General features: G+C 36.9%; 1 protein-coding gene across 1 annotated transcript in view; it reads right to left on the bottom strand.

Moving 5' to 3' along the window:
• The window catches only part of INSC (INSC spindle orientation adaptor protein), a 95,968-nt gene that overhangs the window by 57,913 nt on the left and 20,636 nt on the right, over window positions 1-17,419 (bottom strand). Inside the window, 4 exon segments of the mRNA XM_026104544.2 lie at window positions 2,354-2,467; window positions 5,167-5,290; window positions 6,941-6,993; window positions 7,497-7,842. Of these exon segments, the coding sequence (XP_025960329.2) occupies window positions 2,354-2,467; window positions 5,167-5,290; window positions 6,941-6,993; window positions 7,497-7,842 (637 nt within the window).

The following is a 17,419-nucleotide window of genomic DNA, read 5'->3' as shown; positions in this document are numbered from 1 at the left end:
GAATAAGAGACGGAAACACTGTTCAACTGTTCAAACTATTAACAGCCATTGCGCCAGAAACATTCTTATTTATACCAGTGGATTTTGGATCATGCCCCTTACTACTTGTTCATCATTTGCCAGACCATTCAGACTGTACATTGGTCTTGAAAACATAAATAAAGGGAACTAACATCAGTTAAGTTATATCCAGGGTACATCAGGAACACACACACAGTACATTTTTTCAGGTTCACCATTAACAAACTCTTTTAACTGCTTTCAGTATTAAAGTTTGAGTGACTTTGAGTTATAACATACTGAAATCAGTTAAATTCTGGTGTATGAACTGTTAACCAGTTAACCACAAATTCTTTTAAAAATGCTTCTTAATCCATCCTTGCCACTATTTTAGTCTCTCTCAGAAGAATTAACAATAAGTTGATTCCATTCCTGCTGTGATCATTAAATAATGATTTCTCTTGATGTTCTTCACAGGTTTAAATAGTGTCCTAATGGGCATAGTTTCAATACATCTTCAGTTTTAAAGTTAAAAGCCCTGCAGTCTATTTTTCATTGGCAGCTAGTATTTCTAAAAAACCTGATAAAATGAGTGATTGATTAAAATAATTTATCTGTCTATTGCCCTTTTTCAGTGGAAAATGGTAGGAAAAACAATCAAGGAAATTCACAATATTCTAGAAATCCAGTTAATATGTCATAAAGAAGCACTGTGCATTTTTGAAACTCATCAGGAAGAAAAAAGAGACAGATGGTATTCTCAAGCTGCAAACATAGTGCAAAAAGTAGCTGAAGTTTTTCTCTTATGGGAATACGAAAGTCACTGTGCTGTTGATTCTACCAAGCTGTCATCTCTCCATTACAGTGCATAGTGCAGTACAGTATTATAAAATAAATACTCCTTGGACAAATCCGCTGGGTTTGGGGTCTGCCCAGCAGCCTGGAATGTGTTTTACTTCACGATGAAACCATAATTATTTAGCTCCTCTGGTGACAGCAGCAACAAAATACTTGGATACTTATTTCAGCCTGAATAACATTTTGAACTATTGAGGCATATGATAATGTTATCTCAGCATTCTGAACCAGTCTGACCTAGAAAAATACCTAATATAGTCAGTTTACACTTATTCCCCTAATTCTTGCTGAACAGTCTTTGGAGAGAAACAGCAAAAGACTGCCAAAGACAGACACCCTTTACTAGTGATGTATTTTAGGACTAAACTCAGATGAGCTGCAAGCCAAGGAATTACATCCAGATCTTTTGCTTCATGTCTCTTCGTTACTATCACCACCTACTTATCCCTGCTATGTGCAAAGCAATAGCCCGAACAAGGAACTGACATATTAATAGAAAAAAATTTTGTGTTATAAAGCACAAGGCCACTAAAAAGTTAGTCCTCCTGGCTCATTGCTTTTTCCGGTCCAACATGTGTTCCCCCAACATATAGGTTTTAAGTTCAGATTCAACAGATTAAATTCATTTTGGGAGGAATGTGCTGTATGTGTTAGCAAACTGACATCTGAAAATCTTAATCTGGAACGCAACTTGATTTTAAGCTTAGCAATTGATCATGTTTGAAAGACTTAAGACAGCTGTAAATTACAAGGACTCAGAAGCTTCCTGTTCCTCTGCTTGCCCATGCAACTTTAGTCTAAATCTCTCATCTACAAGATACTGAATTATCCATATTAAGTGGGCCAGCTGAACCTATTCAGAGGTTCTTCCCATTTTGCTCATGTTTTGGTGACTGAATAAATGATGCCTTCTGGGTTGTATAATACAAGATAAAGCAATTCATCTCCAGGAAGCAGGAATTTTGGAGCGCATAGGAGGGGCAAAGGTGGGGAAAACAAAATAACAGCCTTCCAATGCCTAAGAGGAGGTTATCAATAAGACAGAGCCATGCCCTTTAGAGCAGCACCCAGCACAAGGACAAGAAAAAACAGACATAAATTTAAACAAGAAAGATTCTAACTAGATATAGGGGGGGGAAAAAAAGAAAAAAATTCACCATCAGGACCCAGACATTGGACTAGATGACTCCTGATGTCCCTTCAAACCTGAATTACTCTATGAAATATCTACATCATGAAGAATCATTAACTGAAACTAGCCTTATTGTCTGCTGTCTATCTCCTCACTGTTGCATGCTCAATTTATTTTTAAAACCACAAAAGAAAGAATAGTTTCTTAAACTTTTTCTTTGACCTAGATTATCTACCTCCTGCAACACAGAATTTCAGCTCATACTGTACATTTAAAAGCTCACAACCACTACTGTGCTAAGTAAAATAATTAATTCACTAGTATCACTAGTTTTACTTTGAATTAATCCATATACACCCTTACCTTAGCTATGATGCGGCACAGATGAGCACCTTCCTGGGTAAGGCTGAATAAACTACTAATAGCTGACTCAGTGATGTACACATTGTCTGACAATTCTATTTGTCTCAGCAGGTTCTGTGTGACATAAGATAATAAACATCAGTTATTTCCAGTGAAAAACATTACCATGTTGTATTTAAAGTTGAGATGGAGTGGAAAATCTAGCCCATTAAATCAACGTCACGTTACATCTCACCCAGAGAAAGAAAAGGGAAAAGGACATGATATGGGCAGGAGTCTGACTCTGATAACACTTTACCACGTTTATTTATATTTGAATAATGTAACCAAGAATAAATAGTGATCTTTAAAATAAATATGAATGGAGTAAGAAAACAGGTATGAGTTTGAAAGTACTCATAAAGAGCTCTACAGTTATTTAGTAATTATTTGTTTTGGCCTAGAATTAAACTAAAATTTTCAGAAATTCCTAGTGCAGAGGCTGTATCACAAGGTGATACAAAACTTCCACCTTGTTATTGCTATAACCTAACACTATATTCTAAGGTGCTGGATCATCACTATTCTCAAGCTATACAGCAAATTTCATTAATCAATAAAGGCAATTCTCACAAAAATATAGTTTAATCCTCCAATATATGAAATAGATTAAATACTTCTATCTTTCTGAAGAGTTTTAAATAGCTTTTGCATGTATGCCATTGCAGCTGCACAGATTACCAGAGCTGTTAGAAGAATATGAAGTTTACTGATTTTTACTCTCTGTAAGTGCATACAATCACTACAGGAAGAACGAATGATAATCCTCAGAAGGCAGAAGGTAAACATTTTCATTTTCAGTACAACTTTGTAAGAAGTGCAAAGAAACAGGCCACACTTTACACTGTTACTGATACAAAATTCAGTTATCTTGCCTTTAAAAGGCTGTGTTTTCCTTCCTCCCACTTTTAGCATTTCTCCTTAGAAAAATGTTCTGAAAAAGGCGTAGCTTAATGGTTTACATTTTGAAATTAATCCTATCCTGAATAAAATCTTGATATACTAGTTGGAAAAGAAACTCTTATGTAGACAATTTAAGCTGCGAGCCCTCTAAGACAGACACACAGAGTGCTTCAGACTAGCAGACTACACCAGACAGCATGGTTGTATGGCAGAAGTCAGCGCACAAGCTGACTGAAAAGCTCAGAAAACTGCTCCTAAAACTGTTTCTAATAATGATTTCTCCTCTAAGGCTTCAGCCATGCAAATACACACAGTGCAGTGCAAAGCAATAAATTCTGCTTCCTTAAAAGAAAAAGAGAGTAGGATTTAATACATGTCATTAAGAGTCAAAGTGTCCAAGACAGAGCTATTAACAATGAAGAACTATTACTTTTCAGGTTAAAAAGACTAGGCATCAAAACAATCACAACCTACTCACTGAATTTGACATTTAGGACCTGCCAGTGATGTGCGATTATTTACATACTTGGACTCATATATGGCATTTCATGTGGTTCTCATAAATCCTAACCAAAGTGCGTTAGCAAGAAGCTTGCAGTTTGACCGTAACTCTGAGAATATATTCCGGGGATTCTCACTTCCTAGCAGTAATCTCTTAAAACTAAAAAGGATGATTATGAAAGAGACACAACAACAGGGTTTGCTATCTTAAAGTACCAAGGTACATTAGAATTTAAGCAGTACCATGCAGTAATTTTGTTTTACAAAGTAGTAAATTTCTTCTTCACTTAGCCTCTCATTTTCTTTTTTTTCCACACAGGTACAGCATAAAATTTCAGTATAACATCAGTTCTGAAAGATATACAAACGAATTGAGCATAACTACATTTGGTTTTTTGTGGAAGATGAGAGGGTGCAAAGGGATTAATAATGAGATGTCAAGAAAGAAACCAACTGAAGTCAAGATAGATTGGTTAAGACTTACAAGTTATTATCTCAAAAATGCTCTAATGGAAAAAAATTAATACATTTATAGTCTTACTCTAACTACTCAGTGTATTTACCTACCTTTTAATCACCACTGGAATTTACACATCATCTCTGCAAAGATGCATCATTACTTCAGAAAGGTTATAAATATATGAAGGACTTTGCTCTCAAATCCTCACACTCTTGGTTGGTTATTGGTTTAGTTGATCCTTTTTGTTTGCCATGTAAGGGGTTATTTTCTCTTTTGATGCAAAAGGAATGCTGACAGTCACATATAGCTTGCACACTTATATTTTATCACTACTTCTCAGAGTCTATAACATGCACTGGTTAAAAAATAAGTGCACTGTAATAATATACATGTTATACATACATGTTACAAAAGGTTTAGTTTTTAATGAGACTCATTGAGAGCAGGAAGGACTTTTTTCAAGGTTTCTAAAGAAAGGCATTGTCTACATAAGGTGAGAGTAAATGGGTCCAGAGGTTTTGTTAATAAGACACCGTCCAGAGATTAGCTTCCTTGCAGTGAAAGAGACCTAACAGGAAAAGTGATTAACACAGTGAGCCACAGGATCATTTTGTTGGGGATACCAGAATCAGGTCAACGAGTGTTAAAAATGAAGAAAGCTTGTGTTCTGGAAACACTGTATTAATGCATATGGAATAACAGTAAAGCCATGATCAAAAATAAAGTTATTGGAGAATCTGACACTATGCTGTCTCAAAAAAAACCCCACATCTATATCTCTGTGAAGGTATTTGAATCACTGACCACAGGTTTGTTGAAAATTGAGAGCTGTAATTATATTCCTCCCCAAATGGATATTTCCTTCAGGACTACATACTTTAATTTTTTTTTTTTTTTTTTTTTAACTGACCTGTGCCTCATGCGTTAAAACCAGCTCTATCAACTGGCCAAAATACTGAGCAACAGTAGTGAGTGTTTCATTAATACAAGATTTCATGGATTTCAGTATCTGTTCATCCTCAGTTTGTATGCACCTGGAAAGAAGGAGAAAGGGAAAAGATCAAAGAGAAAAAGATGCAATGGGCAACAACTGTTTTATCAAGTTGATCGTCACACATGAGCTCTTGACGTTGCATCAGTATGTTAATAACAGGGATACAATGAGGATTCAATTGTTCACACCAGGACACCATCTGTGTGTCATTAATATCACAGTAGATTTTATTAAAGCATTATCTACACATAGTAAGTATAATAGCAAATGGTAACTGTGGACATTAATTGTAATCTCAGGATTACTTCACAGACTGCAGGCCAATTTTTGCTGCAGATGCTCTGCACTTATACTAGTGTAACTCTTCTATTTTTGACCTATGCTCATAGTTACAGTCCATTCTGGTGTTCCTGCATTTCAACTGTGTATCTTTCAATAATCTTCACTTCTTTATTTGCTTTGCCATATTTTAATGACAGGAAGATAAGAGCCTAAAATGAGTGTCCTCCCAGATCAGTAAATTTGTTTTAAACTTACACAGTGTACCCCAAAGCAAAATTCAGTCTTCTATGCAAAAAAATTACATAGCTTTACAGAGTTAGTATAATTGTTCTGTAACCAGTGATACTTGGCTACAACTGAACATGCAAGATGAAAATGGAAAACATTATACAATTCAAGTGAAATAACTAATACTTATCTCAGAAATGCATTCATCAATTGTCAAAACATATTCCACCAGTGCAAGCCATCATACTGGAAGATACGCCTAGTTTGGTTGAGCAGTATCTCCATCTACACAGTAGTTCCCTTTTTCAGCTGTACCCGTCTCTCACCCATGACCTGTATCTTCTTTTTGTCATATACCCAAGGAGTGCGAGGGATGATCTGGGGCAGACACTACCACATCAGAGCTCTCATTAAAGTCAGTATGTCCCAAAGGAGCATATACAAGTTTTTAAGCTCTGTGGGTTTGGCAAAAACCAGCAGTGCTCAAGAAATGTTCTTTCCTGATAATTAGCTGGTATCTTTTTCCCTGATGATCTCCGGAGCAGAATGACTTGCACAGTGTTTAAAGCAAACAGAAAAAGACTGTTGATTGAACTATGCTGGAGAATAACTTCTGTCAGTCAGGGGAAAACATCATGATAGGAATGGTAAAGGAAATTCTTATTTTCTGGTCTCTTATATAGACAGCATTCTAGGGCACATGGAGCTAAGCAAACCTACAACCACAATTTAAAGGAACATATATTTATTCATGTTTGATTTACCAATACATGGATATGTACATGCAGGAACACATAGTACCCCAATTTCACAACATAAGTTTTCACACACAGACTGAACTCTTGTCTCTGAAGAACTCAATGGGAATTTTGTCACTGATATCATTAGTGCTAGACTTTCTCCCTTGATGTCCAAAAGCCCTGAAAAATCTACTTGCACACAGCTTTGTGTCTATGTGAGGCTCCCTGTGCCACAACAGATCCCCATCTTTCATTAGGATGTACTTCAGATAAAAACAACTTGCTTCACCCACAGGGGGCTAACATTTAGAAAGTCCTTCAGAGCTGCAGGGGCCCAGTTCAAACATTTGAGAGCATTAGTGGATTTGTACTTCTCATTAGAAATTCTACAACGTAATGAAAGAGCAAAATGAATATTTTGGCCAGAAGATTTAAATTACCTTTCTGTGAATGCTGTAAATTCTGAACATTTGTCTATTAAAAGTTTTTCAAACTGCAGAGAGAAAGAAAGAGGCTTTAAAGCAATATACCATATACATGACTGCTCTTAAAAATAAATAATGCTTGTTTATAATAACTAGATGAAAACCCTTCAGAAACCTAATATTTTATATGAACACCCTTTTCCCACTTTCTTTTCTAAGCAATATGAGTAGAAATAAAACTGAAGATAACAAAAAAAGTGACATTTTCTACTTCTTAATAGAAAAGAGAACTCACAGATGGGGAGGTCTAATTACCTCAGTCCAGTGGTCCTCAAAAACTAAGTTTTTTTCAACATAATTTGTCACCATTTTCAACATTCAGAATTATATGATAAAAAAGGATCCAAACAAAGATAAGAATGTTTCAACAGCAAGAAAGGGACTAGAAAGTGTTAAGCGAGCATTAGTACTGGTATGCAAGTATTTCTTACAAATTGCTTAAAATAAATAGCAATTATTACAATAAAAAAGTTAAACAAGGCAAGTAAGACATCTGGTAAGGCACCCCTACCTGGTGCATTTCCTCTGAAGAATTCCTGGTGAACATATTGTATTCATTTATCATTGAACGCACATGGCAGTTGACTCGTACTGTCATGCTGTGGACTCTTTGCCATCTATTCTTCTCTAGTTTTTGAGCAATCCTGGTCAACTCTGTGCTTATGATCCAGGCTCTTTTTAACAGCAATTGCAAGTTATCACATGTACTATATTGTGAGGAAAGGATAAGCTCATTTTGTTCATCCTTCTCAATGCTGATTGGTTTGGACTGGAGAATACACATACATTCACAATCTGTCATCAACTTCAAATCTTCCATCCATCGCTGAACAGAGTCCACCTGAATTAAGTGCATGCTAGAAGACAGAAAAAGAGAAGGAAGAATAAGGTGAAGCAAAACAATCTTAAGTAATTTAGACTAGCCTTCAGAAACACAATATTTAAGCTACATCCACCTACTATGTGGCAACTGATCGAACAAATAACTTACCTGTAGTAATGCAGCAGTGTGTTTCCTATTCCAAAGATGGGTTTTATTTTTCCAGTCACCTTTACACCAGGTAGCTTGCTATGAAATTGTTTGTGTAAAATCAGTAGGGACTAGAGCTAAGTACTGGAACAGTTTAGACAAAGGTTCTGGTGCAACAGGCCCCAAAGTTCCTTGCAAATTCAGTGTTAATATGACAGCAAAGGAGTGTTTGCTTGTTGTTTGTGGGACTGTAACGTCAGCTTTTCCTAAGCACTCTTTGCCTGTTAGTCACTGAACAGAAAAAGTTTCACCTTGCAGCACCTCTCAGAGCCCTTACATCCACACTGATACAGCCAAACCAAGGCAGCTAATGATACTGTCAGCAATATCAATTTCTGCCATATCATAATGCCATAACCTCAGCTGGGTTCTCTTCCTGACAAAGTTCTTTACCTTCCCCCTTTTTTCATACCACTCTCTGTATGATTTTAACATCCAGTTTTCAAAGTGCATTTTTTGCGCTACTGCAGAGGTCCTATGAACTGGTCAGGCTGAAAGAAATTCTTCACTGAGTATACCCTAACACAAGGTTGGTGGGTAATAAGCCTGCATTCTGCACCCTTGCACCCTCCAGCAGTGACACAGCTAATAAACGTGGCACCCAAGACAGCAGTCGTACATCCTCTCTAGGCTGTTCTGAGCTTGTCTTCGTGAGGGATCCCGAGTCCCCCAGAGACTCAAGGCAGAGTTACCTAGAACTTCCACTTACAGCAAGCTGCCCAGATCTGACTCAAAAACCTCTTATTCCTTGCCCCCCACGATACACACCTACAGAGCCAGGCAGGCAGCCAGACAGAACTAGTGTTACTAATTTTATATGACTAAAAGTCACATGGAGTAGAGGTTGCAGAACAGCATTCCTCCTTACCCACTTGGTCTCTGCAGGCAGGCTCTGGCTTCCACTTTTGCTTCACTTAACTCAGGGCCTTCCTCCATGGCAGCAACACTGACACCTTTGATTCGCAGAAGTTTCTTCCCTCTCTCTGAAGCCTGTCTGGCCATCACTGCCTTCTGCAGACTCTGTCCCCCTGCACAAAGCTGCAGATTCCCAGCTGTATACTTTGACTCTCACCTCCCACATCCAAGACTAAAACTCTGCTTCCCATTGCAGGCTCCCCAACTCCCCAAGGAAAAAGCATCATCTCTGCCAAGGGATCCCATCTGACCCTTGCTTTCAAACCCAGGACCAAACAGGCACAGTCTCTCTCCAGAAATCATCAGACTTCAAAAAAAAAAAAAAAAAAAAAAATTGTTCAGGTTTACCAGTAGGTCCAGATTATTTCAGCTACCATTTCCCCCTCCCCGACTCTCACAAGAGATCAGTTATTATGATCTTTATATAAATCTAAGGACAGTTATAAACAGCTAAAGGAAAAAGACACAGGAGTTAAGAAAGTCTTAACTTATTTTCGATTTGTTTAAATTTTCCTTCTCTTATCTTTTTCCAAAAGCTTAAAAGATTCTTAATGATGGCTGCTGAAATTAGAATTAGTGAATCATTACATAGCATAACCCAAGCCTACAAGGAAATTTTTGATCTTGTAATGGTAAAGAGAGATTTCATCAACACCTGTTCCCCACCCCCCCCCAGCCCTGTTATATCCCTCTCAACACAAGATCACTCCCTGCTAAAAAAAAGACAAAGTAAGATGTCAAGAGTTTGAAGAGTCGCTGGCCAGTGTCCATGGCACAGATCTTCAGTGTGCAGTCTGATACATTCTAAAGGACACGATTTTCAGGTAGCATTTAACCTATCACTGTCAATAATGTATTGCAGCTATTCTTGATTTGCATGTCTAAAACAGTTTCCACAGAATTTATAACAAGTGTAACTAACTGACACAATGTTCACCCACACAACATATTTTCAAAAGCAAAACTTAGTAGGAATTTCAGATCGCTCAGATGCAACAAATGCAAGAAACATTCCATCAATTTTAATCAGCTGAAGATTTAGCCTTCAATATTTTGGTGAGTCTTCTCAGTATGGAATCCCTCAAATTTTTAGTACCTCTTTCTCTAGTAAGAGATGGATTAGTACCAAAGGAGTCCAAAGAAATGAAGACAGAAGGAAAGAAGAAATTCAGTGAGAGCAAACCCAGCTGAACTTAGTTATGGCTTTATTCAAGCTTCCATCAGTGTCATACAGCTACTCTGACAGTGTAGTTGATTGCTATATACCTTCTGGCTATGCGGTACAGCAGTTTGTATTCAGTTTTTCAAGATGCTATACCAGAAAGTTTGTATTATATCCCCCTTTCTTTCAATTCAGGTACTGATTTATTGCATTCAGCCCCACAGTAATAATGCTCTGTGCTGTTATATAAAGCCTTACTGTAAGAACAGACTCTGCAATTGCACTAGCCAAGCTAAAGATTACTAGGCAGAAGGCCTTGTTAATTCTTGTGCTTCCATTTATACACTGAGCACCAGCTGAATTCAAGAAATCCTCTCCTGAAGTAACGTTGCATAAATGACCAAAATTTATTATGTACATACAAAGAGGATGCTCACCTCAAAAGCCATTTAATATAAGCCAGTAGTGAATAAGATACAAGATATCACTTTCATTGATCCAATCCCCCTTTTCACCACATTGGATGAAGCTACTTTTAATTTTAAACTTTACAAGCTACTGCTATTTAAGGTCTTTATTCCACTCAGCTTTGAATACTGTGTAATTGCATTTCATGATCGATTGTGGCTCTATTTTTGCTATGCATAGTCTCTTTATAGCTTTTTTGGATCTGAAGCAAGGTTCCCTAACAGACAAAAATAACAACTTTAAAAGTTTGAGATCATGATTTATAATGACATGCACAGTTTGCATGCTGTACAGGATAAACTCATCTGACATAGAATAATGTACTCTTCATTTCTAAAGTGCTCTATGATAATTGATTAAATCTCTATTTAGTAGGTACAAATAAACTCCTACATTACACATTTGCATGGAAAAACGCAGATTTGAAGATCAGTCAGATAAAACAAAGAACTGCCGATGTTGCTTTCAATCTAAAAAAGCCAGTTTTCACTCTGATGAGAAAAAAGAATAACCAAGTTGTACAAAAAAGGTACAGATTTTAAAGAAACTCTCCTTATTAGCCCGTGTTCCCAGTAAAGTCATTGACAGAAGTCCAACTGGCGAATTTGGAATGTTCAGTTATGTGAAACTTTGTACTGGTAACTCACAACAGTGGCAGAAATAGCATCATTCTCCCTCTTTCAGACAAAAGAATTGCAGAAAACTCTCCCTGTTCACTATGTCAGTGTTTCTGTGACATTGTTCTTTCCAGAAAAAAAAAATCATTATTAGTCAAGAGAAATACATAAATGATTCCCCTTCATCCACATCTCCCTGTACTCAAAAGAGGAAAATCTTCCTGAACATTCAGCAGATGAATCTGCAAATTAGTTTCTTATATATTAAAATAAGCAAAGTAAAAAATGTGAGCATTCATAATTAGCTTTTAAAATTATATTCCAGACAGCATTTACTGACCTCAGAAAACAAGCTGAAAATTTCCATCTTACCTCCCATTACTGAAAAGATACTACAGATATAAAATAAAAACAGCCATAATGGGTCAAACCAAAAATCTGTCTAGCCCATTATCCTTCTCCCAACATGGCCATTAGCAGATGCATAAGGGAAGATTATAAGAGACATGGCAAGGGCTGAGCAACCCCTCCTTCCCATCTTCTGGCAATTAGTGCTTTAGGGACTTCCTAAGCCAGAAGTTGTGTCTGAGCAGGATGTTTATACAATTCATGGAACAGAAGTAGCCATTAATCCCTTTTTGAACTCAGTTATGTCTTTGGCCTTTAAAACAACTAGTGGCATTGTCTCATATTGTTTGATTATATTTTGTATGAAAAAGTGTTTCATTTGTTTGCTTTAAACTTGCTGCTTGAACATATTAACATGGGCTCTTAGTACACCAAGACATACTGAAATGATGGTTACACGTTCACCCTTTTTGTGTAATTCATTATTTTATTTGCTCTATCATATCTTCTCAGTTATCTCATTTTCAAGTTAGAGAAACTCAAGTCCATTAGTCTGTCCTCATGCAGCAGCAATTTCACACCTCAGATCATACCTGTGCCCTTCTTTTTACCTTTTCTAGTTTCCCTGCGTCCTTCTAAGAGGAGATGGCAAGAACAGCACACAATATCCAACATTCAGGCACGTTATGGATTTATGCAATTGCCTTGTTTTCAGTACTGTCCCTATTTTCAAAGAATTCCGCAAATTACATTTCTCTTTTACTTACTTGCTTTCCAGATGTCAAATAATATATTATGAGTGATAATACATAATTTAGAGTCCATCATTCTATAGGTATGATTAAAGAGATTCTATTCTTCAGCTCACATCTCTTCCTCACATGCACTACTTTATGTTCATTGACAATCAGTTTCACCCAGTATTTTATCTTTCAGAGACCCAGTATTGTGAGACACTTCAGTGACTTTTTGTGGTTGTTTTATTTTGAATTATTTTGAATAATTTTGCATTAGCTGTAAGTGTGTTGTTATCCTACTATTATAATTATTTTCCACGCAGTTAACAAGTATGTTGAGCAACACCGATACTACCATATGGGACCTTATTGTGCAATTTGGCTTAGTTCTGTTTGATGGAGTAACAGTAGCAGGGTAACTGGCCAAGATCCTTAGGTATATACATAATAATTCCTCACCAGTTAGAATTTCTGAATTTAGTATTTCATGGCATATTGACAAAAAAGCAATTTATCTAGACTTTACAATATAAAAGCAGCATTTCATGTAAAAATTGCAGTAAAAATAATTCAGTGCAAAATAAAAATTCAAAAGAGAGTCTCCAACATTTCTTCAAAGTCATTCTATTTTAAATGAGGTTGTAAAATATTTAATGAAGTTTTCAACAGCATTCTACTGAACTTGAGTAACTAGCAATTTGAATACTGCCTAGTCTGCCTGCCAAAACAGAGTCTTTTCTAAATTGTTACATATTGACAAAATCATTTGCTGTCATTGGCTGAAACCAACAGCATGTTAAAAGTATATAGCCTCAACAGAAACAGATGCCTGAGATCCTGTTCCATACAGACGTTTCTGCAGTATACAACACATCACAGGCAAACTTCATCCTGGAGAAAGACTGATTAAAAAAAAAAAAAAAATTCCCATTTTAGCTTTCTAAAGAGCCATATTGTTTTCATAGCTCTGTGACAAGCTTTTCTCTTTTTCTTGCTATCTTCTTCCACTTATTTTGTATTTTGTTAACTAATGAAACACTAAGCTTTTTAGGATAGGACCATGTAATCCTGTAGATGCCAATCTTGCCTATCTCATGTTGGTGCTATACGCATACAAAAATGAATAAATAACGATAAGCAGATCATTTTTAAAAACTTATCCAGCTTGGAGCTCTCCACTTCAATTTAACTAGCAGCTCGTACAAATTTTTTTTTAATACCAAATGTTAAACAATGAAAAAGAGTTATGCCTCCATTTTAACAATGGATTTCACTAAGTGCAAAAATTTCACATTTTATAACATTGTGTGGAAGTCTGAACTGATCAATCCATGTGAATAATTCCAGTGGCCATTATATTTATAAAGTGTAAAGAGTTCTGCTCAGTAGAATTATGTTTGCAAGGCTTCTTAGTCTTTTTATCCATTTTCACCCATTATGACAGATTTATAACCAGTTCTCATGAAAACATTTAGTACAACTTCCAGATAAGCCTAGGGTGAAAGTCAGGTCTTACAACTACATTCAAATTTATTATTCTAATCAACAGTAGCTAATTAATTGGCAACAAACAACTTCTTGAATGGATTTAGCCCCTTCTTTGTACATAAATCATCTGCAATTTTTTCCTAATTCATCTGTTCAAAATTATTCATAGGCACCCAATGTACCCAGGATCAGTTTCTACATCAGTAAAATGGACAGCAGAATTCAACTCTCAGTGGAAGGATTCAGTGAAGAGTCTTAGAGAGGGCTCTTATTTATCTTAAGGTTGCTTTAGGCAATATTAATTGCATGAAAGTGCCTTGTAGATGCATGATACTGTATTTGCACTGATTTTAGCAAAATTTTACATAGCTAGAGAAGTACAGAATAGCAGTAGGGTAGCTGAGAATCAGGTCACTGATTTTTAAGTGAACACAATCACTTTGCAGGTTCTCACAAAGCAACAAAGAGGTCTATAAATATTTGCTGTTTGTAATTGATGTGGCAAGTGGAAAAATTAGATAAAAGATTCACACAGTATTCTTTGATTTGACTTCCTTCTCCAATAAAACATCAGCAGCCCAACTTCACTAGGACAAAAGATGAGTTTAGTATGAATTTTTTAAACCTTTAGAAAATACCAATAAAAACAAGGTAGCTCCTTGTTTTCAGAGAAGTTAGAAGGCAACTTAAAATGGTATTTTAATTTGCTCAATGATTAATACCTGTAAGGAGTGAGTAAAGTCAACCAATTTCCCTGAATGAAGCCTATAAAAGATAACGCAGGCTAAAGCCATTGAACATTTCTCAGAACAACAAAACTTAATGAAAGGTATTGGTGCATTGCAGTCAGCCAAGTATTCTGATTAAGTATATTCTGGAAGATGGGACTCTGATAGTCAACAACGGTATCTTACACCCTTTAACATTTATGTTTACTTTGAGAGTCAGCTTAGACCACAAAGAAATGCAGAGGAAGTAATAAAAGTTTTACCACTAGTTCAGGAAGCAGGATGCCGTAGAGCAAGCATAATTAAACACTGGCAGCAAAACCAGAGTTACTTAAAAGTGACAGATAAAAGACAAATTTATTACAACAGTGGTCATAAATTGTTTTGTGAGTTTCTTGAGAACACCCGAATACCGTCATTTTTCTCAAGACCAGTACCCACAATCCTCTCTTCACCTGACCTGAAACCAGAGACGGTCCCCTTGCTATTCACTGGGACTTCACAGGCCCCAGATTCAGTTTGGCATCTGCACTCTGGAACGATGAGATTATTCAAACCACCAGCATCCTCAGAGTCAGTGCTACTACAGACAAAACATGTTAAAACCACAAACAGTTTGCATGCATGTGTCCGGTTAGGCATCCGTCCAACTTCTGCAGGGAGACCAGCCTGTGAAACTTAGTGCTTAACATCTGTGGTCAGGCTCCTGCATGCTGTGAAATCCTTTGCATTCACAAATATAAAAGAAATATCTGTAAGGAAAGTAAAAACACTATAAACATTTTTAATATATATGGTATGGTGTGTAAATTTACTACAGCTTCATCACACCTATCCAAAAGGCCACATAAATCATTCAGTGTTAAGTGCTACACCAATGTCCTTCTCGGATCTTTATGTTTTTCTGAGAAATCCTCACTGTAAGTTGTCCCTCTAAAAATGTCTGGAAGCATTACAACATCTCAGAATTACTGGCACGGTAGAGAACATAAGGGAGGCATGATATAAAATCACAGACCAATTCAACTTGCTGATTAAATTCTGTAAAATTTAAGTTAAATTTTATCATCTATTAAACTCTACCCATGTAAGAAAAATTAAGTAGGACCAGATCTTTCAATGTTTGTCAACTGATGGTCTAGTCAGAAGGCAAGCAAACTAGTTCAACCTCTTTTTGTGAATTTTTATTTGCGCATTAAATTGCTAAAGCAGTAGTTGTCTAGACCAGAGCAGAAGCCACTGAGTTCACAGAAAGAAGACAGGAATTAGAAAGGATATTATTTCCTGACAGAATGGGGGGAAAATGCTAAATATGCCCGGCTATCAGCAAGTTATGACAGCATAAGGCTACTATTGGCCTGCTTGCAGGCAAAGCTGAACAATCGGCACGCTAATATTGTCAGAGTGATGACCAGCTAAAGAGACGTCTGTTGAATAGAATTTGTATAACATTATTAATTTATATTTGCAATGATTAGTATTGCTTTTGTGATGTCTGACCACTATAAACTAGTAAACTAGCTCAAATTTCCAAAGCAAAGGAGTTTGGTGAACTCTGTCATACTCGCATATTCAGACAGTGAGCTGTTACAGACTCAGGTCAGACACGTTTGATCTGACTTGAGGAAGACAGCAGACTTACAACTGGGCAGTTTTAGCCACTCTACAATTTTGACAACAGACAACAGCATAGACAGGAAAAAAAAGCTCTGCCACCAGCTCTGCTGCCTGAGAATCCATTCCTGCAGAAGTAGGGGGGACTGCCCATATAGATCCATTGCTGCTGGATCCCATCACCCAAATGTGTCAGCATGAGTTATTGAGGCTGTGGTTTACCAAAGACATGCTTGTAATTTTTATTTGCATTTGACCACTGCTGAGACTGGAAGTGATGGTGGACTTAAATTCTACTGGTGTGTACCAAATTTTTTATAATAGCTCAGGTTATACCCATTAAGGTGAGTGCCTTGCCTCTAAGAAAGCAACCTGCATAGGGAACTCCATGATGGAGCACTTCTTATTCAAATATTGGCCTTGTTTGTTCTTGTTTGTGAGAGAGTATGTCTTAATCATTGAAGGTCAAGGATAAATTAACCCATTTACAGCAAGGCACTGGGAACATTATCTAAACCCTGCTTTGCTCTGCAAGTTCATTTCAGCAGCAATATGTACACTAGATGCATTCGCCTAATTTTCTCTGGGCTAAGATTTCTCACGTAGCTAAATACTGCCAAATCATATGGTAGTTATATGCCATGCATAAAAAGTTAGGATAAGACCATCCAACAAATTCACATTTGGATCGTAAGTCTAGCTCATGTTCATTTCTGATGATATTTACAGAATGTCAGTGTGAAGCAGACAGAAGGGTTAATACATAGTATAAAAACACCTGCTGACTGAGATTTTTGAAGGATATTAGCTGCTCTGTTCAAAATGCTGCTGCTTAACCATTTGTTCTACAGTGAGCAAGTAGCTTCCCTTCATTCCTCTGGCAAATTGCTCTTTGATGGGCCGTATGAGGTAGCCTTTCCCCCGAGGTTAGGTCCTTAAATAAGAACTTCTCCACTGCACAAATAAGCCAGTGCTGAAGTGGCAAGATCCTATCACTCTTGTTCACTTTGCAAATGGCAGTCTGGGTCTTGCAAAAACATGAAAGCCAGAGTTACCTCCTAAAACCAGTTTTCCTAAAACGTGAGACAGCAGAGCTGAGGCATCTTAGCCTTGTAGACAAAGACAAAAGCCATGACTTTGGACTGTACTTGGCCCAACATAAGCAGAAGTGCATAGCCTGAGGGAATGTCAAAAGACAGCTCTACTCGGAACATTTCTACAGCTTCTTTCAGACCTTTGAGGTGGACTTGGTGACTGAAGAATATTGATAATCTTGGATGGATGTTGTTGTCTGTGTACATTTAAATTGCTGCTTACTATCTGAATA

The sequence above is a fragment of the Dromaius novaehollandiae genome, chromosome 5, assembly GCF_036370855.1.
Source record: "Dromaius novaehollandiae isolate bDroNov1 chromosome 5, bDroNov1.hap1, whole genome shotgun sequence".
NCBI lineage: Eukaryota > Metazoa > Chordata > Aves > Casuariiformes > Dromaiidae > Dromaius > Dromaius novaehollandiae.
This window is presented reverse-complemented; position numbering and strand designations above follow the sequence as displayed.